Source organism: Halichondria panicea, chromosome 11, assembly GCF_963675165.1.
Source record: "Halichondria panicea chromosome 11, odHalPani1.1, whole genome shotgun sequence".
NCBI classification, from domain to species: Eukaryota; Metazoa; Porifera; class Demospongiae; order Suberitida; family Halichondriidae; genus Halichondria; species Halichondria panicea.
The window spans coordinates 378,154-401,496 of NC_087387.1; the positions used below are offsets into that span (position 1 = coordinate 378,154).

At 40.7% G+C, this 23,343-nt stretch overlaps 6 protein-coding genes across 6 annotated transcripts; 3 read left to right on the forward strand and 3 right to left on the reverse strand.

Annotated features, from left to right (window-relative positions):
• Nucleotides 1–3: 3 nt before the first annotated feature.
• LOC135344511 (phenylalanine-4-hydroxylase-like) lies at nucleotides 4–5,581 on the reverse strand. Its single transcript, XM_064541721.1, has 11 exons — nucleotides 5,332–5,581; nucleotides 4,908–5,088; nucleotides 4,597–4,685; nucleotides 4,308–4,375; nucleotides 4,110–4,160; nucleotides 3,291–3,389; nucleotides 2,955–3,034; nucleotides 2,255–2,484; nucleotides 1,738–1,833; nucleotides 1,354–1,487; nucleotides 4–244 (listed from the first exon to the last, which is right to left on the reverse strand). The coding sequence occupies exons 1-11, from the start codon at nucleotides 5,488–5,490 to the stop codon at nucleotides 85–87; spliced, it is 1,347 nt and encodes a 448-aa protein (XP_064397791.1). The 5' UTR covers nucleotides 5,491–5,581; the 3' UTR covers nucleotides 4–84.
• Nucleotides 5,582–5,643: 62 nt separating this feature from the next.
• On the forward strand, nucleotides 5,644–10,220 carry LOC135344507 (sialate O-acetylesterase-like). Its single transcript, XM_064541715.1, has 15 exons — nucleotides 5,644–5,760; nucleotides 5,923–5,945; nucleotides 6,001–6,161; nucleotides 6,299–6,394; nucleotides 6,458–6,528; nucleotides 6,594–6,930; nucleotides 7,042–7,194; nucleotides 7,351–7,532; nucleotides 7,681–7,819; nucleotides 7,907–7,996; nucleotides 8,083–8,197; nucleotides 8,708–8,823; nucleotides 9,022–9,137; nucleotides 9,243–9,520; nucleotides 9,740–10,220. Exons 6-15 carry the CDS (start codon nucleotides 6,873–6,875, stop codon nucleotides 10,050–10,052), a joined length of 1,560 nt encoding a protein of 519 aa, XP_064397785.1. The 5' UTR covers nucleotides 5,644–5,760; nucleotides 5,923–5,945; nucleotides 6,001–6,161; nucleotides 6,299–6,394; nucleotides 6,458–6,528; nucleotides 6,594–6,872; the 3' UTR covers nucleotides 10,053–10,220.
• Nucleotides 10,221–10,322: 102 nt separating this feature from the next.
• LOC135344515 (histone H3) lies at nucleotides 10,323–11,088 on the forward strand. The gene has a single exon (XM_064541727.1). It carries the CDS (start codon nucleotides 10,392–10,394, stop codon nucleotides 10,800–10,802), a length of 411 nt encoding a protein of 136 aa, XP_064397797.1. The 5' UTR covers nucleotides 10,323–10,391; the 3' UTR covers nucleotides 10,803–11,088.
• Nucleotides 11,089–11,188: 100 nt separating this feature from the next.
• On the forward strand, nucleotides 11,189–19,838 carry LOC135344505 (uncharacterized). Its single transcript, XM_064541711.1, has 8 exons — nucleotides 11,189–11,925; nucleotides 15,382–15,456; nucleotides 15,570–15,638; nucleotides 15,819–15,884; nucleotides 15,981–16,052; nucleotides 16,130–16,201; nucleotides 16,325–16,393; nucleotides 16,692–19,838. Exons 1-8 carry the CDS (start codon nucleotides 11,609–11,611, stop codon nucleotides 19,645–19,647), a joined length of 3,696 nt encoding a protein of 1,231 aa, XP_064397781.1. The 5' UTR covers nucleotides 11,189–11,608; the 3' UTR covers nucleotides 19,648–19,838.
• On the reverse strand, nucleotides 19,822–21,148 carry LOC135344514 (calcium and integrin-binding family member 2-like). The gene is made up of 3 exons (XM_064541726.1): nucleotides 21,036–21,148; nucleotides 20,579–20,987; nucleotides 19,822–20,074 (listed from the first exon to the last, which is right to left on the reverse strand). Exons 2-3 carry the CDS (start codon nucleotides 20,979–20,981, stop codon nucleotides 19,920–19,922), a joined length of 558 nt encoding a protein of 185 aa, XP_064397796.1. The 5' UTR covers nucleotides 20,982–20,987; nucleotides 21,036–21,148; the 3' UTR covers nucleotides 19,822–19,919.
• Nucleotides 21,149–21,231: 83 nt separating this feature from the next.
• Nucleotides 21,232–23,232, reverse strand: LOC135344517 (forkhead box protein N4-like). The gene is made up of 4 exons (XM_064541728.1): nucleotides 23,057–23,232; nucleotides 22,961–23,006; nucleotides 22,676–22,859; nucleotides 21,232–22,619 (listed from the first exon to the last, which is right to left on the reverse strand). The coding sequence occupies exons 1-4, from the start codon at nucleotides 23,155–23,157 to the stop codon at nucleotides 21,313–21,315; spliced, it is 1,638 nt and encodes a 545-aa protein (XP_064397798.1). The 5' UTR covers nucleotides 23,158–23,232; the 3' UTR covers nucleotides 21,232–21,312.
• Between the last annotated feature and the right edge of the window lie 111 nt (nucleotides 23,233–23,343).

The following is a 23,343-nucleotide window of genomic DNA, read 5'->3' on the forward strand; positions in this document are numbered from 1 at the left end:
TGATTACCTGTATAGCAAAAAGTACACACATGAACACACACAACAGCCTATATATATCTAAACGTTTTTTAATGAAAGTTTCAATCACTGTAGCTTCCTCAGTGCGTCTTGTAGGATGTCCACTTCATACTTGATATCGCTCACCAGGTTCTGCACTGAGCTCTTGTCCTTGATGATGTCTACACTCTGGGTGTAGGGGTTGTAACGCACAGAGAATGGCCGGGGGATCGTATGTGCAAATTCCCTATAGAGAGAAGAGAAACGAAGTATACAAATAAGGACACTTGGCCAGTAATGATATATTTAAATCCCATTTGTACGGTGGCCCTGAGTGCTACTCTAGTTGGTAGTTGGCAGTTGCTAGTTGGCAGTTGGGAGTTGGGAGTTGGTAGTTGGCAATTGGTAGTTGGGAGTTGGCAGTTGGGAGTTCGTAACCTTTAAACTTTGCAACAATAATTAGCCTGCTTTTATGTAAGTTAAAATTATGATACTGACACCAATAGATCTAGCTGGCCTAAGACGGCAATATTAATCTTTATATGTAGAGTCTACACATCTAGGTAGGGAGGTAATTTCAAGTCTAATCCCCATGCACCTATATTCCTGGTAGGGGGGGGGGGAGCATTATAGAAACAGGTTTTGCATGGCAAATCTTAGATTCTATTGAGGCCATTTAAAGTTATGGTTAAAAGATTAGAGGCAGTGCAAAGAAGTTTACTAGCCTCAGACGGCACTAACGTGTGTCCACTATACAATGTATAAGTAGGGCTTGCCCCCATCAATGAAGGCTTAAGAGAAACAGAATAATTCCTGGCATTAGTTCATTGCCAACTGCCAACTGCCAACTACCAACTGCCAACTACCAACTAGCAACTGCAAACTACCAACTAGGCATTTGAACTATCAAGTATGAACTATCAATTAGAGTAGCACTCGGGGGGGGGGGGGCGGGGGGGGGCCACCGTACATTTGAGTGTATTTAGCAGGGAACTATGAGCTATAATTATATATAGTATTATAGATTGCTCTGGGCTACAAACTACAACATCACAAGTACACATTGTACAAGGAGATACACATAATTATTAACATGCATGCATATAAGTATATCTAAGTACAATGCATGGGTACAGGCATTGTTATCAGTTGTACACCTGGTACACAATGAGTAACAGTATAGGTATACCATATATATATATAGCTGGTTATTTTCGTATGAGGGAAATTATACATGCATAATTATAACCAAAACAATTTCGGCCATGCACAATTTATCTCTTATTAGTCATAGATGCACAATGTATTGCAAGTGTGTGTATGGTCAGCAGTACGGATATTACTGTAGTCACTCACATCAGCTTCTGCTTAGCATTTTCAAAGCTATTGGCCAAGAAGTAGACTGGTTGCATCTCTGTGATGGGGTACTTCTGAAAAGAGGTTTTGAATGGATCGAGGGGACGCACATCAGGCTTGTCAGACAGGCAGTACTGTGTGTGTGTGTGTGTGTGTGTGTGTGTGTGTGGGGGGGGGGGGTCTCAATTTGCAATAAAAATATGGAGCTAGCTTTATTTCGTATATATAGAGGGTTAGGATTAACACAAGGTATATATACAACATACATGTCCACATCAAAGCTATGGAAGCTACCAGCACTTTAATGTGGACATGTGCACGTCAGTCATGTTTAAGCAACTGTTAGGAATTTTGAGCACTAAAAGTATGTCTCTCAGCTGATACCTCCAACTCCCCAAAGGAGGAGAGTAGACCAGCTCCATATGCCTTGGTCTGCCCATTCTGCTTGCACAGACCAAACTCAATGGTAAACCAGTAGAGCTGCAGGGGTGGTGGTGAAAGTGCATGATAAGGTAGGAGGAAAGTGAAGCAGAAAATCAATGACAGGACATTGCACACAATACACTCGTATAAACACAGTATACTACAATCATGTGTAAGCTAAAAATGCACTGTACAATCAATTGTATGTACATTGTATATGAACTAATAGTAATTTTTGTGTATATAATATAATTATACACACACACATGCACACGACACCTATATACACACACATGCACACGACACCTATACACACACACATGCACACGACACCTATACACGTGTAACAACAATGAGAGCTACATACATTATACAACATTTACTAGTAGTATAATTATGCACGCACACACACACGCTTAAAAACACTGCCAAGTGAGGACACTTGGCAGTGTTTTTAAGCGTGTGTGTGTGAACTGACCGTGGCTAACTGTTGTACATATTCCTCAGGGGCTCCGAGGGAGGCCAGCCCAATCTCTTGTGAGAACTGGGCAAATGATGGGTCACAGAACAGGGGCACATGGCCGAGCAGCTCATGACAGACATCAGGCTCAGGGGTGTAGTTTGGCTTGGAGAAATGACGGATGTACTGGGTCGAGTGGAACACACGGAAAGCCAGCCCAGCAAGGAAGTCACGCGAGGATAGTAGACCTGTGTTTGTGCGTGTGTGTGTGTGTGTGGTGTGTGTGTATGTGGGTGTGTGGTGTGTGTGTGGGTGTGTGTGTGTGTGTGGGTGGTGTGTGTGTTTGTGTGTGTGTGTGTGTGTGTGTGTGTGTGTGTGTGTGTGTGTGTGTGTGTGTGCATGTACTCTACTGATACAACTCCAACCAAAAGTTTCCATATCAATCACATGAACAGCTACGTAATTGACCACATAACTTCCAGGCCAAACTCAACACTAGACTTCACTACTGATTCAGAAACCTGTGATCTTTATAGTTGCAGCTTCTACTTTTATTTGGATTGTTCCAGCACCACACAAGTACATGTATATTTTATGCATATGAATCTGAAATAGCAAGGGGCTAGTGTGTTTGCACTATGAACATAACAAGCACAGAGGTACTGTACAAGGGGCCAGCAAATAATAATTTATTGTGGAACAGAGTTAGTTTGTGTACCTGCAACTGGTCTGAGCCTGAACCCAGTGCATGATTGCAGGTATTGAGAGACCTCCTCCAGTTGGGGAATATTGTCCTCCCTGCAGTGAACACAGATAGTGGGTGTGTGTGTGTGTGTGTGTGTGTGTGGGTTTGTGGGTACACAGTAGGGTTGTAAGTATACACAAAGAGCAAGCACACACTTTCAGCTTCATCTCAAGTGTTTAGCCATGAACATACATGCAAGGATCAGTCAATAGCTTAAAGTGCGATAATCATACCCATGTACGTACACTGCATACAAGGAGCACATGACTCTGACTCTTACAGCACTACTGCATTGTAACAGTATAGTACCTGAATCCACAGTTCTCTTGTAGCAGTGGGAAGACATGGTTGTGCTCCTTGCAAGCATGAGTAGGGAACAACTTGATCAGCTCACAAAAGATGGTGCGCCTGTGGAAATATTGTTAATAATAATATTGTCGCTGTGTACTTAATCATACTTAGTATCTTTACAAGTCATTGAATATTAGAATTGATTGTGCTACGCGTAAAATGATAACAATGACAATCATTGGTGGTACCACAGTCGGTATAGTACCACAGTCGGTATAGTACCACAGTCGGTATAGTACCACAGTCGGTAGTACCACAGTCGGTATAGTACCACAGTCGGTATAGTACCACAGTCGGTATAGTACCACAGTCAGTAGTACCACAGTCGGTATAGTACCACAGTCGGTATAGTACCACAGTCGGTATAGTACCACAGTCGGTAGTACCACAGTCGGTATAGTACCACAGTCGGTATAGTACCACAGTCGGTAGTACCACAGTCGGTATAGTACCACAGTCGGTATAGTACCACAGTCGGTATAGTACCACAGTCGGTAGTACCACAGTCGGTATAGTACCACAGTCGGTAGTACCACAGTCGGTAGTACCACAGTCGGTATAGTACCACAGTCGGTATAGTACCACAGTCGGTATAGCACCACAGTCGGTAGTACACACACAGAAATATAACTTCAAACTTGAAAGATGCATTTTGTAGTTCCCAGGGAGATATATAAATTTGCAAGTAAGTGTACTGATATTGATTATAGTTATCTTTGACTTGATATTGCAACTTTGAGAAAAACTTTTGAAAAATATACAATGTGCGCTGCTCACCAGGTGTTGACCTCCTTGTCAGTGTACTCCACATGAGGTATTGGCTCTCCACTATAGAGGAGAATAAAAATACAACACTTAAAAACATTTTGGTTCTGCAAGTGATTTGGTAAAGATGATTACAGTAAAAAGATGCTAACATAGCATTGTATATTGAGTTAGTGAAAGTGTCAATCTTTACCAACACCACTAACTCACTGTTTGTAGAGGTAGGCAATGTCTGCAAACTGTTTTCTCCTTGCTCTGTACACCTCATCAGTGAAACCCTTTACGATAATTATAGCAATATATACATTACATAGCAATATATATATTACATATTTGCGTAGAAATCATCAACGGTCAATTTCATAATTATTCATTAAGGTCATCTCCAACCGGGTGATAACCGCTAATGATTGCAGCTTTGGGCTAGGCTTACAACAAAAAGCACAGCCACTTGTTCTAATTTTAAGAAATGCACCACAACCCCTCTCCACCCACTCACTGGATGGTCAGAGTCCAAGTCAGCACCATAGGAGAGGACCTGATTGGCAAATCTGTCCAAGTCAGAAATCTTACGAGGAAACCAAGGCACTGCAAATTATAGACAGGCAAAAAGATTTACACAAACACACACACACCTCTTAGAAAGTTAGCGGACTACCCCCCCCCCCCAGGCCTATTGTGACATAAAGGCCAGATACTCAGGTCCTAAATAGTGTACAAAACAATAATCCCACCTCTGCATACTGCTGCTCCCCAAATTAACGTGTTGATTTTATACTGTGTACATACAATGTATCACCCCCCCCTAACCTTCGTCCATGCCCGGGTCACGTGACAGGACATTAACGGAGAGAGAATGTGATTTGAGAGACGAGAGAAGCTCCTCTTTGATCTCAGGGGGACACACACAGTCCACGTAGAAGTCATACTCTGAGCCTGGGTTCGTCTTGGAGGGACGGGACTCGAGGTGCTTCATGTTGATGCCAAGTTTCTGAGGGGAAGGAGGGAAGCGAATATTAGCATAGGGATAGCTAGCTAGCTATAGCCAGTAGTTGATATACACATAGTTTTATTGGGAAGAATGGACCAGCCATGTATGTACATTTACACTGATTTGCTAAAATGCTAGCTATGTTATTCCAATCAACAAACTACGCTGTTATGGAATTAAATTAAATGGGTTACAGCTGTAGATACATATAATTATGCCTGTATAAGACCTGTAGGTACCTACCTGGAAAGGTTTGAGTGCGTTGAGAAGGGACCCTTTCTCCTCTCTGAGTGAGAACATGAGTGAGAGGTTACTGCTATTCTCAGCTGAAGGGGCCGGCACGGGTATGTACGAGTCGTCCCCCGTGTCCATCTTACTCTTCTTCTGGGCAGGAGGGTCCATTTGGCAAACACTGTCTAGCTCTAGCTCTAGTTAAGTTCTCTCTAGCTCTCTAGCTAGCTTGTTGTGTGAAGAGTATATGAGGGGTGTGGCCCAGGTGTGTCTCACATGACAATCTGCACAAGAACCAGCCCCACCCTTCTTTTGGAAAGGGGGATACCCGTAACAATTCACACACGTACCTACACGTGGCCACAAACTGCTCAAGCCTTCAAAAAGTTTGAAATCTCTACTATGTCAATGGACGATGCTCTGCTTGATGAGTCAGATGAGGTGATATAATAATAATCAGAATTTGTATTGTTGGCTTTGATTTCTTGACTTTTAGTTTTGATACATGTAGACTCTACAGTATAGTACAGGTAGTTCAAGTATTAATTGCACTGAGGCCGCATTCCCACACATTGCATTATCATTGTTTTGTACTTCCCTCAGGATCTGACATTGCTGGACGATGAGTAAGTGCCTTTATACTCTATAGTCACAATCACTTTATTAATATCCACCCAACAGTGCTAGTGAGACTGAGAGCTTGACTGGCTCCATTATTGAACTGCTTGACAGCGAGTCTCTGGGATCCTTGAAAGAGCTATTTAAACCATCAACCAAACCTCAGCAACAACAACATGCCTCCCCACCACCTGTACCAGCTGCAGGAGCCAAGACCACACACGGTAGCTAGTGTGTTTATATTAATAAAATGTACGGTCATCAATGACTATAATAATTCTGAATTGTCTATACTCATTATATCCTACAGTTCATTTTCATTCTCTATTATTTGTGAAGATGTGTTTGTTGTTTCTCGTAGTCGTGAAGAAGCTCAAGCTCAAAAAGTCCCCACGTTCTCCTACTGTCACTAAATCTTCTCAATCTGCCACTGCTGCTGTAGCTCTCAAAAGTCAAGGTATGCAAGCACTTAATCAGTGTGATGATTAAAACGTTTATCCTGCACTTTCATATAATATAGCTGTCTTAATAACGAAGCGTCCACGCAAGCGATCAGTGCCAGTAGCTACGATGCCTGATTTAAGAGAAATTGTAAGTTTAATGTTTTGTATACTCGTGCAAATATCTCACATACGACCATTCCTGTCTCATCTTAGTTGAATAGAAAGAAGAAGAGAAAGTCTCAACAACTAGGAATGGCGACAGTGAACCACAATAATATATTCCCAAATCTTCCAGTGGGGATTGAACTAAATTGCAAAACACACAACAGCAACCCTCTTAATCACATGTATTCTTTTGATCATTTATAATTATTATAATATTCATGTTTTGAAACATTCATGTCTTTCTATCTAGAGGTCATGCCAACTCCCACACATAATAATAATCTATTTTTCTTGAATCTTGCAAAGAGCTAGCTGCATGGTTTAAAGATGTCTGGTCAAATTGCTTTTGTGTCGATTTGTCTGCTCATTGTGGCTACTGGAGCATGTAAGTTAACCATTAGGTACATGTATTAGCTAGTTAAGAATTACATGTAATGGTTTCAACTACAACTGTATATGTAGCTAGCCATCCTTATAATCTATTTCATCTTTCCAGCTGCTCAGAGCTTCAGGTTTGCCACCGTGTTTGGTGATCACATGGTACTGCAGCAGTCTCCCTACAAGGCTGGAGTGTGGGGTTACTCTCCCAGCTGTGAGAATGTCACTGTCATGTTCGATGGAGCCAAAATGGATGCCACCATCGTCAACTGTATGTATGCATTCAGCTATTTCTGTCAAGTGAAGGCAGCTTATGTACTCAAACTATTGTATGGCAGATGGTTGATTAAGTAGAAAAATTTTTGTATAAAAAGCTATATCATTATTTTTACGTCTTTCACTTTATAACTTTTCTGTATAATTATAGCCCGTGGTGATGTTAGCATGTGCAAGTGGAAGGTGACTTTGCCTGCAACTACTGGTGGGGCCAAAGCTTTCACCATATCTGCTGTCAACCAAAATCAAACCATGATCGAGCTCAAAGATGTCCTTTTTGGTGATGTGTGGCTTTGCAGTGGACAAAGTAACATGCAGTTTGCAATGCCACAGGTAAGTACAAACACTTGGCTTACTAAGTGATTGCATGCTCTCTGGTCCAAATCCAACCATTTTGACTATCAAAAAACACTCCGTAAAATGAATTTAGCGTTATGAAAATTAATGTGTCAAATTTGCCAATTAATTATTGGAACTGCAGGTGTACAATGCCAGTGCTGAGATAGCTGCTGCCGCTAACTACCCAATGGTGAGACTGTTCACTGCTGCACTGCAGAGCTCCAACACTCCAGTAGACGAACTTCTTTCCATCGAGCAGAACTGGACCGTTGCCTCACCTGGTAATAACGTAACCCGTGTGCACAGAATATAACCGCTATTGTACGACCTTTGTTTTTGTGTGTGTGAAAATTGTGTTTTTATCGTAGCCTCTGTGGGAGGGAAGGCGTGGGGTTATTTCTCTGCCACCTGCTGGTTTTTTGGACGTGATCTTTTTGATAGCCTCAAGTACCCCATTGGTAAGTTTGCAGTCGATGATTCATGCCACACCAGAATATACGCCCTATTGAATATTGAAAATAATGTGTGTGAAATCTCTCTAAAGGTCTGGTTGATACTGACTGGGGTGGAACACCTGTGGAGGCGTGGTCTTCTCCCGACGCTCTTGCCAAATGCAAAAAGGACAAAACGGACACTACTCAGAAGTGGAGAAAACAAAAGTACACAATCGTTTTTAGTCCCTTCTTAACTTGTTACTGCTATGAAATTGCCTTATTAAACAGGGGAGGGGGGGTTGTAGTTAAACAGCCATAACTTGAGTACCGTTGATCCAATGTTAAAAATTTTATGATTTTCTGAAAGCTAAGAAAAATATATTTCAAATGATGTGTTTAAATTCAAAATTTTGTCGGGGCCCTAATTTGTCATTTTTTGGCCTTGAACCATGGGCTATAATCCATGGTATGTCCAAATTGGCAAATACTTTTATCTCTTGAATATGAACTTTGATGGTACCATTTAAAAGGTATCATTCTAAGCTTTCAGAAAATCATAAAATCGTTGAAATTAGATACACGGAATTCAAGTTATGGCAGCGCCCAACCATTGATTAATAACTGGCTTTACATACATTAGTTTTCGATTGATATTCAAGCACATCATGGTATACAAGTACACGTATATATCTGACTGAAGTGTATGTGATCAAGCTATCATAACACTTACTGCAGGCCCACCTCATTGACTGGTCCTGGCTCTCCGTCTGTGCTCTGGAATGCCATGATTGTACCTTTTCTCAATATGACCATCAAGGGAGCTATCTGGTACCAGGGGGAGGCTAACGCAGGTCTGTATTGCATACATACATGTATGTACGTTTTTGCCTTGCTATGGACACTAAGCTACCTACTGTACACTCAGACTGTTATAAAAATTATTTCCTTTACTTGTTAAAGCAGCTAGTAGGACCAAGTGTACATTATTTCTTGCGTTTGTTGTAATATTGAAGCTATGTATAATTAGAGCTGTTACGTGTACAATGCAGGTGCACCTCAGAGCTACCACTGCACCTTCCCGGCCATGATCGATGACTGGAGAGAGAAGTGGCACTCTTCAACTGACGGGGCTACTGACAATAATATGGGTTTTGGATTTGTTCAGGTTAGAGAGAATGGAGCAAAATGTTCAGCTTCTAAATGCGAATTTAATTGCAGCGTACATTTGACCCTTGGTATATCATTACAGTCTATAATAATTATATTTTAGTTGGCAGCCAATGGCAATAACAACGTGTCTGATACTGGTTTCCCTGACATTCGCTGGGCCCAAACTGCGGACGTTGGATACGTTCCTAATGACAGGTTGCAGAACGTGTTCATGGCCGTGGCTATGGACCTCGGTGACCCCACCTCACCCTTTGGTAGTGTGCATCCTCGAGACAAACAAGACGTCGGGGACAGGTTGTCACGGGCAGCTATGGCTGTGGTGTACGGAGATAAGACTGTCGACTATCTTGGGCCTATTGCCAGCTCAGCAGCAATTGTGTAAGTACATTGAAGAGCTCTCATTTTGTATAGGAAACTTTGTTGCATAATCGGCTTTTACTTTGTGTACACAAACTGTTTATTTGGGAGCTGGGTACCGACCTTTATACGCAATTTGCCTTCTTTGGGAGCAGCCTTTACCTTGTGTTCCAAGTCCTCTGTTACCATCGTACGTTCTCAAATATAATACATAATTCAAGATTGTGTTTTATTTTGCAGGAGCACTGCTGTGGATGGTTTGATCAAAGTGGCGGTAACCTACACTAGTGAAAATCCACTGGAGCTGAAATATCCGTACGGATTTGAAGTTGGCTGTGTTGATGCCTCTAATAACAAAAGTATGTGGATCGGTGGAACAGCGAAGTCTGTCAAAGGGAGTCAAACAGCGTTTGTTGAATTTCCTGCTTGTCCAGTTCAGTACACTGCCAAGATGATTCGCTACTGCTGGCGTACAGATCCATGTACTTTCAAAATGTGTCCAGTATATGCCAAAGACTTACCTTCTCCACCGTTTATTCTAAAGCTTCCATGACTGATGTCACTGTATAGCCATAGTGGAGATAATTAGAACTAGTCTATGTAGGATTGTAGATTAAGTCTCAGTAGTGCATGCTTTTATCCCAATGTTTTTTGACATAGAAAATGTGTTTTATGTGTATTTCCCTATGTGTTGCGAGCTTGATAAGACTCAAGGATCAAATTTCATTGTGGTAAACGTAAACAACCAATCAGATTGCTTGCATTACTGACCAATAAGATTTGACCAGTTTGGCGGGCAATTTGAGCCTACAAAAAGCCTGTTATTACTAGACACTTCATTCATTTCAACTCTTCTTCTCAAGTCTTCAAGCAACTCAGCTCTCATCGTACAATGGCTCGTACCAAGCAAACTGCAAGGAAATCCACTGGAGGAAAGGCTCCAAGGAAGCAATTGGCTACCAAAGCTGCTCGCAAGAGTGCCCCAGCTACTGGTGGAGTGAAGAAGCCTCATCGTTACAGGCCTGGAACTGTCGCTCTCCGTGAGATTAGACGTTACCAGAAGTCTACCGAGCTCCTCATCAGGAAGCTACCCTTCCAGAGGCTTGTCCGTGAGATTGCCCAAGATTTCAAGACTGACCTGAGATTCCAAAGCTCTGCTGTGGCTGCTCTCCAGGAAGCATCTGAGGCTTACTTGGTTGGACTGTTTGAGGACACTAACCTGTGTGCCATCCATGCCAAGCGTGTCACCATCATGCCCAAGGACATCCAGCTGGCTAGGAGAATCCGTGGTGAGAGGGCCTAAGAACTGTGACCCTCCTGCACTGTCTCAACAAACTGGCTTTTCTAAAAGCCACCACATTATCAAAAAGAATCACTTTAATAATATTTATAAGGATGCATCAGCTTCACTTGTTTGAATATACTTTTTTATTACACTATTAAAAGCGATTAGTATTCTGTTTAATATTGTCTTCCTAGATTCTCAATGTTGTACTCTGGTACCGTCATCCAAGTTATTGTCTTCCTAGATTCTCATCTGTACTGTTGCACTCAATTTATACTAGTGTCTATTGTCTTCCTTCTTCTTCCTTGGCATGGCATAGCAATGAATTTATATTTTGTGGGGTGGGAGTAGTGCATGGCTGGTAATGGTCGTGAAATAAACGGCTGAAAAAATTAATAATTAATTAGAGCAAAGGCTAAAGATGATGATTATTATAAAGCGAGGCATTGAAACACATCAGGATCTCAAGTTACTAGATACTAAGCATCCTCTACTTATAATAAAAGGTTGCAAGTCTCGTCCTGCAGATCAGTTATGCTAAACCTAGCTCAGTTTTAGATCATTGGTAGAAGTGTCTACTCAAGTCGATTACAAGCAAAATCTGCCTATTGAAAGTACAGCGAAATTGGGGGTGTGTACGTGTATGACTGACTGTACATCCATTGTACCTGCAACTCGCAAACCACCAGAAGCCAAAAGAAACATTTACTTGAGCTATATACATACACCACCCACTACTGTAAACTGTTGATCATAGCTGTGTAGAGTCTACAAGCAGTGCAACACTCATACTGTGATAGTGCCCTTGATTCTTTAGAGGGGCCATGGCATCTTTACAATCTCTTGCTGTTCTCGTCTTGTACACAGCTCTACTTATGCCTGGATTACTCGAATCTCCGTTCTATTCATTTGGACGCTCAACGGTAGTATCAGCCGTAGACAACGATGATAGTGACTGTGTGATTCTCGATGCATTTAGAAATTCGGATTACAACAAATTTTGTGGATGCTTTCGAGGGGACCTAGGAAAGACTTGTGTTCAAGGGAGTACAGGGGGCATTCCATTAACTACACTTCAATGCAAAACAAATTTGGAGACACTGGAACAGGTTCAAAATTTCACAGAGTTCGTCACCTGTCTGTGAGTCAGTGTGTGTGAAGTGTGTGTGTGTGGAGGGGGTGTGTGTGTGGAGGGAGGTATGTGTATTGTAATATTATTATGTGTGTGTGTGGAATGTATTGTGTTTTCTATTGTAAAAGGTGATTGTTTTGAAGGCAGATGCTTTGTTTTTGTAGCATTTCTCCCACACTTTTGCTTTAAGTTATTAGCATTCTTTTCTGTATTACTCTAATCAAAGCTAAATCGATTAAGTACTATAATAAAACAATTCCGTCAGTCGGTTGTTGTCTAAATGCCACCTGTGCATTTCTTTGTGGTATAAACACTCCACGCTTGACTTGGTCTCTCTCATGGGATTTCCTCTTTATAAGTATACAGTATCTGATTAAATTGTCAAAGTGTGTATCCCATTTACAAGAAACCAATGGCACTAATGTGTTAGGGAGGCCATTTTGCTGGTGAGAGCTGTAACCTATTAATAGGTACTGTAATCATGCTATAGCCTTATAGGCACATTTTCAGTCATGCGTAACACCCAAACAAAAAACGTTATATAATTATCGCTATATGCAGCATATCTGATTCTCATTTCTTCCATTCATTCATAGAATTGGTTTATAGCTATAACTATTATATAGCTTCTCTGCGTCAAAATAAACACTGTTTGCATACATAATACGTATGCTCTGTATATAGCGATTCATTCGCTCAATGTCAGGTATGTGCATTGTCGTGCCTCATTAACCGACTGTTAAATTTATATGTCATCATCAATACTTGTGTGCTGTCTTGCTCCCCTTTTGTCTATAATGCCTGCCCCACTTCAGTGGGCTACATGTGGGCAGCATCTTGAGACAATGTGCTAAGTGGAAAACTATACGATCCTTGTCAAATAGATTTATTGACCAATCAAGTTGTTGCCTTATTAGTCTAGTCTTCTTCAAAGACAAGAAAACTGTCAAATTCTATAATATCCCAATTTCTTATAATTATCTCCATTTCAACCCAAGTTTTCCGTGCTAGTAATTATTCGATCTTAGTAAAATAGGAATGCAGCCATTCAGTTACAGAGCTCTACGTAATTAAGTCGCTAAACCTGTCCTGAGAAAGTATATTTATAACAGCCTGGCTAGAAGTGATAGCCCGAGGACGTGTGTTTGTGCTTTGAACCTAAACGGTGAGCCGGAAAGTGGGAAACATTACCTGTGTGTGTGCACATATCCTCATGCTTTACATACTTATATTATTAGTGTTACGGATATCGATATTATGATATTATGGCTAACACCTGTATTTATCCCCTTGGGATAGAGGGCATGTTATTCGTTACTACAGAAGAATGGTGCACACTCTCAAGGAAATATATTATGTTACCTTTAAATAACTCCAAATTGACAGAGGTAGAGCAATATAAACGGTAGTACCTACGTTAAAATAATTTTGTAAAATTGAGGGTTAACGTTTCCCTCTCTAGGGAATGTTCTCTCCCTGTTTGCTAGTAACTTGATAGACCTGTTAGAGCATGATCATGTGTTGGAGGGTGGTCTATGCATCTGTTGTCACCTCATACTGTCAAGTAAGCTTGTAGGAGTATTGGCGCGCGTTGGTGGTCATCTTTCCTGCCCTTAGATAGTATTCCAATCACCGTCTGATACTGTTGCATCTCTTACGGTACAATGTATATAATCTGCGGCTAGAGTTTCTGATTGCTCTAATTAGTGTGTTTGTGTTACCTAAATACGGATCATTTTGATCATATTTTTAGTGTGTCTTTAATGGTCGTAATTTGAGTTGTGTTTAGATCAACTAGTTGTTCCAGTGTGAATCAACCATTACATGTGTTATTATATAAAAGGAACAGTGCCGGTTGAGTCCCCGCTAATTGAACGGCGACATAATCATGGCTTACACAGCTTTATTTGTACAGTATTTGCTATAAAACTTCTATTTCCAGCTACGTATAAATTATTTGTAGACAACTAAGATTCCAGGAATGTCCACCCCCACAGATAATTAGCCCTGAGGGTTTGTAACATGTGTCTAGATCTTATCTTAATATCACAATCTTATACCCACCTAAAAGGCTATGTTCGTCCTAAGTATTAATTGTGGAATTCCTAATGGGAATCGGTCAGCTGTGGTCGCGTGGGACTGCCTGTGTGGTCTTAAAGAGAGAGGGGGCCATTGTCTGCTTACGATTGTCCTGCATTCCACAAAGGACCAAATCTCTTGTGGTCTCAATCACTCTGTTTATTAGGCGTGCAGTAATCGTTCTTTTGTGTATTTCATTGCAACTTGATTTTAGGGTTAGATCAAAGACCTCGTGTCTTGCTGTGTTTGCTAGTGTGTGACAGTGCAGCTGGTAATATCACTAATTACCTATAATTATTATGTGACTTTCGAACAGTGGATTGCATAATACAATACACCACTTTTGACTATTTTAAGATTATACAAAATAACTTACAACATTGTACACTGTAAAACAATAGTCGGTTGTGTACTATGAACACTCTCTTTATGTGCTCCTGTATACAATCATGATTGTATGTATATTCGTGTGGGTGTGGGCGATCACTCAGTCACTCCTCCATTGTATAAAACTAACACACAAACAAACACAGTGAATTCAGTTAGAGATGTCAGCGCATGTGTAGTTAATTAAATTCATAGCTCAAGTGTTTGACATGTATATTTTACTTGCAAGCAGGTGGCTGCATGCCTGCATGCATGTGCTCTTGTTTTGTTGTTACATATTTTTACTGTTATATTATTTTGTTTACAAGTATTAAAAATCTGAGATCGTTTGAAAGTAAGTCTATATTGACCTTTGGCAGGACTTGAACTGTGCATCATGAGTACATGAGCCACTGCATACAAAAGGATGCTTGTAAATAGCTTGTAAATAGCTTGTATTTAGCTCGTACCAGCTGAGCAAGAGCTTGTAGCTAACATAAGATTGTTGGTGGCTTGTGTTATGCAGATTTTGTATATAATTAATGATCGGACTTACTTAAGTGTGTGTGTGTGTGTGTGTGTGTAATGAAGAGGCTGGTTTGTTATGGCAACACATCGCCTAGATCACCTAAGGCAATCAGAATATTTTCGTGAATTTGTTTGCACTCCCTGTACCGTATAATTATAGGCCTTCCTGTTTGCACAAAACTATGAATCTCATTAGCAGTCACCCCACATCTTTTAATAGCATCAATTTACCGAATACTGTAATGTATACCCATGATCTGTACTCAGTCGTTCTCCTCACACCTTTCTCTAATTTACTGCTCGGCATAGCTATAAAATGCGTGGGTGTTGTGTACATAATTATTGCGTGGGTGTATTGCGTGGGTGTTTCAACTGCTCGAATATGCTTCACTAAAGACGCTAGGAAAAAATTTTGATTGCCCTCATTTATAATTATAGTATTAGGTAAGGATCACTGCAATTGTAATTGATTATTGATATTTGCACGCACAGAATTGTAGAAAACTCACCAGCCATTGGAAGACTGAGTAGAACAATGATGGAAGCTTTTCCCAGTCTCACAGGACTGTAAGTATAAACGATATTTCCTACAAATGAAATGAATATTGTTTCTTTAAAGATGCATGATTTGATTTAAATGCGTATTAATTGGTGCCCGCCCCCTCCACCCACACATGCAGGAATATCGAAGGGTCGCTACAGAGTATTGACAGCGATGCGTTTCTATCCAATCCAGGTCTCCAATATGTGTAAGTTAGACTATCTATGTACGTAGTTTTGTATCGTAATATTCCAATTTTAAGAAAAGCATGGCCTATATGATAAAGGTGCCTGTTTTATCAGAATATGTACTATTTTACAATTGCAACCTACAACAAGAAATACTCTACTAAGTACACACTTGTTTACACTTTCGTCTTGTTATGTAGGTCCTTGAATAAAAACAGTCTACGTACTTTTCCCTCCCTGGAAAATCTCATTGATCTTCGTTCTATGTAAGTTAGTAATTTATACACAGTAGGCGTGACAACACACAAATTAAGTACTTACACACGTTGGCAAATTAATCATCATTAATTGCACAAATACAGATCAATTAACGAGAATCAGATAGCAGAAATTCCTGAGGATGCTTTTCGAGACACGAATATGATTCAAACAGTGTAAGTGCATGTCTACTGTGTGCAGAAAATGCTTTATGTAGCGGATGGCGTGGCAATAATCAATCTTTCCATCACAGATCGTTTGAGAACAATCTGATAACGTCACTAACGGGGAGTGTCCTTGCCAACAAGTGCAATCTAATTACAGTGTAAGCATAAATAAAATAATAACAACAACCAACAACATTACGTCGCTATTATTATCTTTCAGTTTATCTTTATAGCCTTCATTTAATTGTGCGTACAATTACACTGTCTTCGTTTTCTTACAGTGATTTCAGTCATAATGGTATTACACTCGTGGAAGACACTGTGTTTGAAGGAACACCTATCAAAAACATGTAAGTACACTTGTACTGAACCTGCATGGTGATATAATTAGCGTAATGTGATGCCCCAGAGGAGGTATGACATCCGCGTGTCAAAGGAAACGTTTTAGACACACATTCCTTAGGTCAAAGTTCGAAATGTGTGTGTTTAAGACACGCGGATGACACGCGACGCGGATGTCGTACCTCCTCTGGTGATGCCCTATAAATTATAGCCTTCATTTATTTTGTGTTCATACATAATTACTGAAGCTTATAAATATAACAATGGTACGCTTACTGAATGAGCCACTGTATTTTTTTAATGCAGGGATTTTGCGTATACTGAGATCACGAGTATTCCAGTCACAACAAGTATTCGAGCACATCTTCAAGATCTGGATGTGAGAGGAAGTAGACAACTCAAAGACATCGATTTTTTTGTGGATGAACCAGAATTTCAGAACCAAACATTTCCATTCCTCAAAAAAGTTGAATTACCGTACCATGCTCAGTGTTGTCATTTAATGCGAGGAGAGCACAAACAATTTGTCTTTGGATTCAATCGTGCGAAACGTGCAGCTGGTTCATTGCTCCAAAGAATTGGCTCACATTTGTTGAAAAAGTTTGCAGGCAGTCAGTCTGTAACGAAACGGATAATTCGACGTTCAACTGGCGCTCCAATGTACACATGCCTGAATGTGACAAGTCAGCAGTGTATCGATGATATCAGTGCTGTTAATGTCTCAGACTCTGAAAAGGTGTCTGTTATCAGTCAAGAAGAATTTTGTAATATCTCCCAGCTCCCTTGTCTAACGTGTGTGCAGAATGTCTGCGAAATTAACTGTACAAACACAAACGCAACTTTAGACTCATCAGGAATGAACACAACTGTCCTTTGCATTTCTAGTCCATCCTCAATCGTTGTAGACATATCTCCAACCCAAAGCAGCTCATATTCAACTCAAATGGCACCTGTGTCTACCTTACACGTCACTTCTGACACCTTACACGTCACTTCTACGTCATCATCTCAATATGGCATCTCACCGTCTCCTGCGAGCACACCCAGCTGTCTTAGTAGACCCTCGATAAGTACCACTATTGTGACCTGTACTCCGTCCCCCACACCTTCAGCCACCCCGGATCCACCGCTTCCTTGCGATAGCAACTACTGTACCGAAAGTCCTGATGTACATGTAAACGTTAGAGATTTGTGTACTGAATGCAAAAACACTCGATGCAACCTATCTCATGTTGCTGATTCATTCTGCAATGCCTTTAATAGAAGTATCTGTGATTGTAATACTAGGGAAAAAAGAGATGCAGTTGCTCTAACTAGAATAAAAAGGGACACTGAAACTGATGATAATTGCCCCGAGGTTTCGGTTATTTGTTCCAATTGCACTGCAATTGAAAATCTACCAAGCGACTGGTTTAAACTTTCCAACAATTCCCAGCTTGTTTGTATGCTTCAGATCTCTAATGATACCATGTCCACTACTACAGAAGCTACTACGACAAATTCAGTGGATCCCACCACCCAATTTCGTTGCAACATTCGGGATATTAGTATCCTATCACCATTTGCGAATACTACATGCTCACCCTCACCTGATGCTTTTAATCCGTGCGTAGATCTTCTGAATGAAGACAATAGTCTCCGAATTGCCATATGGTTTGTAATTATCATTGCTCTGCTTGGAAACCTCCTGGTCATTTTTGTTTTCATTTTCTACACTTTAATCATCCGCCGTGCTAAAATGGACTTTTTTGTTATGCATTTCTTCTATTTTAATCTTGCTCTTGCAGACTTCCTGATGTGCATCTACTTGATGGCTATTGCGATTGAGGACTTGCTCACTCTCGGAGAGTTCAGTGCTCACGATATCAAATGGAGGACAGAGGGTGGTTGTCAATTTGCCGGTTTTGTTGCCATTCTTTCAACTGTTGTATCTGTCTATGTGCTCACTGTCATCACATTGGAGAGAGGTTACACAATCATCAACGCTATGCATAAAAGAAAAATCTCAAAGGGAGTTGCTGCCATTTTGATGGTAATTGGATGGGCTTTGGGATTCTTAATAGCCATTTTGCCTGTGACGGGTGAAGTAAGTGACTACGGATCCGTCTCAATATGTTTACCGTTTAGAGCGACGTCTCCTCTTGATCAATCGTACGTTGTGTTTCTCTTGGCTGCTACGGGTCTGGCATTTATAGTCATTGCATTGACTTACATTTTCATCTTCAGCCACATTTTCTGTAAGAGATCCTCTTTGTCACGCAGTTCCACTAGCAGGCGAAAGACGGAAATCAAAGTGGCTATTCGAATGTTTGTACTGGTTTTCACAAATTTTGTTTGCTGGTTTCCGATCGCTCTGGTCGGTTTGGCATCTGTGTTTGGAGATGGTATCGTTGACGATATAAATTTTGCAAAATGGGCCATCGTTTTTATCTTTCCGATAAATTCTTGTCTCAATCCAATTTTGTATAGTCTCTCCACTAAAGCCTTCCGAGAGAATTTGATTCTTGTGCTCAGCAAAATGAAAATGTTTGAAGGCACTGCTCATGATATTGCTCGATCGAGAGCAGGTATCACGCCCTCGACTACTAGTGACGGCAGAAGTGTACCAGGACTTAGATCAACATTCATCGCGCGAATGCGACTATCAATATCATCTCAAGGTGGTTTAATGCCGAGTGGCCGTCGTGATAGTAACTTGAGTCAGATATCAGATCCGGAACCTTTTAGAATTTCTCTGCTTGGCAGGAGACGGCGGAGTAGTGTCATGAGCGATAGTTCCAACGATGACTCGCTGAATGGGCGAAATAACATCCGCAGAGGAAGCTCTGGAACATCACTTGATGACACAATTGTAAACCCAAATTTCCGATCTAGTTCACCAGTTAACTTGACTCCAAGCGAAAACGCTAATTTAAGAGTTCTTCGTGCTGGCAACAAAATAAGTGTGTCGAGTCTGGACACCCTCCCCGAGGAAAACGAACTCGTAATGCCGACAACGTTACACGAGTCTAACATTATCAAACTGAATCCTGCCTACATTGAAGAAGATGATACTGATAGTGGAACAATGCCTGATCAGATCCGACTTGAGATCACTCAGGATGACTCTCAGCAATGTCCGCAGCACCAAATACGGGCCGACATACCCCATTCCGAAAACGACAGTGGACACAGTGGAAATTACTCCAATTCACCGAGTGTAGAAGAATTTGATGCCGAACACCATAAGGAAATTGTTCACAAAGAAATAGACTTTGATTAAATCCCCATCTATGTTTTTATATGTCCTCCCCTCCCTTGATTTTAATTACAATACTAATTTTTGGCTCAATTAATTTATACTTTTCATTCATTCTCTCAATTTTAAAATCAACAATACATGCATGTATAATTATAATTCCTTGCACTGTACACCCTCTCAATCTCAGACAATGAATGACGATTTGATTAAAATTGAATTTAATTATCATGTGATGAGACGGTGAATAAAAAGTATGCCATGTGACTGAGTATGAGAGTACGTTATACATGGGATTAGATAGTGACGTGAAATAAGTCAGCAAAATCTGGAGCTCTAGAAATAACGTGTTCGAACTCAGTGTAGGTCAATCTGTGGGTTTTTGCAATATCCGACTCTTGCATCACACCCGACACTATCTCGTACAGCTCATCTTCATTCACAGAATCACCTGCATGCATGAGCAATCGAACATTATGTGCATACATACTTATTATACAGTATATGCACGCGTGGAATTCTTAGTTTTTGAAATTGAACACAAATTATGGGCTCACAATAGACAATAAAATTATAAGCAAATTTCTGGGCGGTTTGTGACTGTCCTGTACTTAAGGCCACTCCAAGTGATACTCTGGTTTCTGGTCCACCGCCCGCATCAGATTTTATTCTTGGATTTCTATCTCATTATTGGATTTCTATCCCATTATTTCTACTACGCATGCGCATAATGGTCCATGCGGTACAAAATAGTGTGTTCATTTGCAAAATAATGAGATTCATAAGGTGAAATTAATAATGACATAATGAGAAAAGCCGCCCGCCCGCATGCAATTAGAAAAACTTCAGGACCAGAAACCAGAGTGTCACTTGGAGTGGCCTAATATAATAATCAAGAGGAAAACAACAACTTTGGAGGTCATACTATAAGAGTTGGGTATAAATACTATCTCACCTGCCAAATTGCGAACAATTTGCTTTATGTCTGCTTTGCAGATGGCAGCATCTCCATTGTAATCAAATATCCTGAATGCGTAGGCAGCTTTCAGTTCCCATGGAGCATGTGAACTCAGAACAGAGAACATATCAAGAAAGTCCTCAAAGTGGATGCCATGCCCATCAGTACTGAACACCTGACAAATACGGTCCTTGAACGGATTCTCTCGTAGTTCTGGTAGAGACTGCATTTGAGCAAAAGTTAGTCGAGTTGAGACGTCAGCAATTCGCGGGTTGATTCTGCCTGGATCTAGTTTACTGAAACGCTTGTACAATCGCAAAATATCCTTTTGATTAAAGTAAGTGCACTGTGCATACTGGTTATATTGATCTTGCTCGAAAACACTTTGACTTTGACCCATTCCAACCTGCATAGAGTAATTGATAAAAAGAAAACTTGTATATTCAATATTCACCTTTGTTATACGTTATTGGGCTTCTTGATAGCGCTTTCTTTTGGGTTGCAGCGGAGAGAAGAAGTTTCATAGTAACCATGGTCAGCATCGATCAGTGCCTCAGGCTAGTAGCATATAACCGCGGCTTACTTTTGAGGAACATGCAAAAGAGGGGTAGGGCTGGTCTGGCAAGCTTAATACTTTTTACATGTGCTGCTGTTGTATAATTTTATGTGTAGAGATAATGAAGATGTAGAGATACAATGATGTTATAATTATTTATACGGTTTGTTACAGTTCATTTTCTCAGTGAATACATAAATCTTGGTCTCTTTAGTGGAAGTAATTCAACAGCAGCGTCATCTTGTAGACAATGTTTTTGTGAGTATGTGCCCGAAACATCGATAGAAGTCGTAACCGTGCATTTTCCAGTTTGTCTTACTGGGGCATAAAGGCGTGTTCGGCTGTGCTTTCTGACTGTCTGTCCACCAGGTGTTATATCAGTCGTCTTCTGTCGTTTTGCTGACTCCATTGTGGCCATTTCTAAGTCTCGAGGTCTCTTTTTGCTGACTGATTCAGTAATGAACTTCTTGCTAGTAACATAGCTGCTGTTATTCTTTCGGAATTGTTCTCTAGACGCGATATGCCTGAATTTATTCCAACGATCAGAAATCCATTTGTCCATTTTTTCCGTCTCTTTGTTCAATATGGCAAACTTGTTCTCAGGCATTTGTTGTACTGTATGATTGTTGGCAGTACAGAAGGCATCACTAAGAGGAAGATCATTGTTGTCATCCGGCGACAAAATACTTTCTCTGGGTCCTGTGATGATGAGACACTCCAACAGGTCTTCAATGAGATTATCCTTTTGTTCCAAGAGAGAATCTAAACTACTAGGAGTAATATCAACAAACACATCTTCTTCATCCAGTTTTAGATCCTCCAGAATATCAAATGCATGTGATGGAATGACAGAGTCATTGTCTATTTCACTAGTGGATGAAAGTACTGTGCTCATAGCTTCATCACTTGTATCTGGGGTGATCAGAGTGTTCAAATCAACGTCTTGGAGCCATTGGTCGTCACTAGATTGTTGCATCAGTTCTTCCAATTGTTGACTCGTTACTAGCAGTGTTTCTTGACAGGATTCAGATAGACAGTCATCAGTATCAAAAGCGGGCGCTTCACTAATGTCCGAGGAAGATTTCTCGCTCGATATGTCATACAATTCTGGGCTAAAATCCATACAGAGGGAAGGAATTGAGTCATCAGGTGACATTGTTACTGGGGTACTCTCAACAAAGGGGGTTGTTGTGGTTGAGGTTGTTTCCTCGAATATTGGACATGCTAGGTCAAATACTGCGTCTTTTTTCATACTAGCAGTCACATCAATTGTTGGAATAGCAGGCTTTGGGGTAGTAATGCGTATTATTAATGGTGCTTGACGTATGTCATTCTGTACTGTAGAACCTGGCAAGCTGAGCGGAAATTGGCTGCCAGCAGACGATAACGAGGGCTGAACTTGGGATTGTACGGTGGGATCAGTTATCAGCTGTTGCTGTAGAGATGGTGCCACAATGCTGGCCTGAGATCCAGCTAGTGAACCTGCATGGAGAATAAGTAATTAGTTTAGCCATACCACTCCGCTCATACACACTAACCTATTAGAACCGTGTTGTTGGCTGCTATCTTTCTATTATGCTTTTCCATGTTTCTTAGCAGATCATTAGCCCTTGCTTGATTGATTCTCCACTTGTGGTTCTTTTTAGCGGCCAAAACAGGATGTGTGGACTTATTTACCATCTCAAAATAACCACTATTAGACAAAGAATGCCTCAGAGAGTTCTGTATAATTATAGAAACAAAGGAAACCTATGCGCATATCAAGGTATTAGAGTAACAAGTCATTATAATCCTAATTTAATTCACAGACAGTATCTAGTTACCTTCCAGGAGCTGGGAGCTGTCATGACGACAAATGGGAACAGTATTCTGTGAAAATGGTGATCAAAAGTCAGCCACAGTAGTAGCAAGATACTTACTTGACCATCTTGTAGATCTCATCTACTCGTAACTCTCCAGTTTGGGAAGTGGCTAGTGCCGTTCCAATCAGGCAATGCTGGGGGTAGACTCCAGACCTCATTCTAGGAGCTTGATAACTATTCAAAAAGATTCACAGAGAAGAGTACAACAGAAACACTTGGCTAGTGAGAATTTACTCTCTAGGAGACCGACGCTTTCATATCACGCATGTGCAGTGCTTAAACCACGGTTTATGTTCGAGACATAGAAATAGCCTCGATTACAACATTATAATTATAGTAATAAA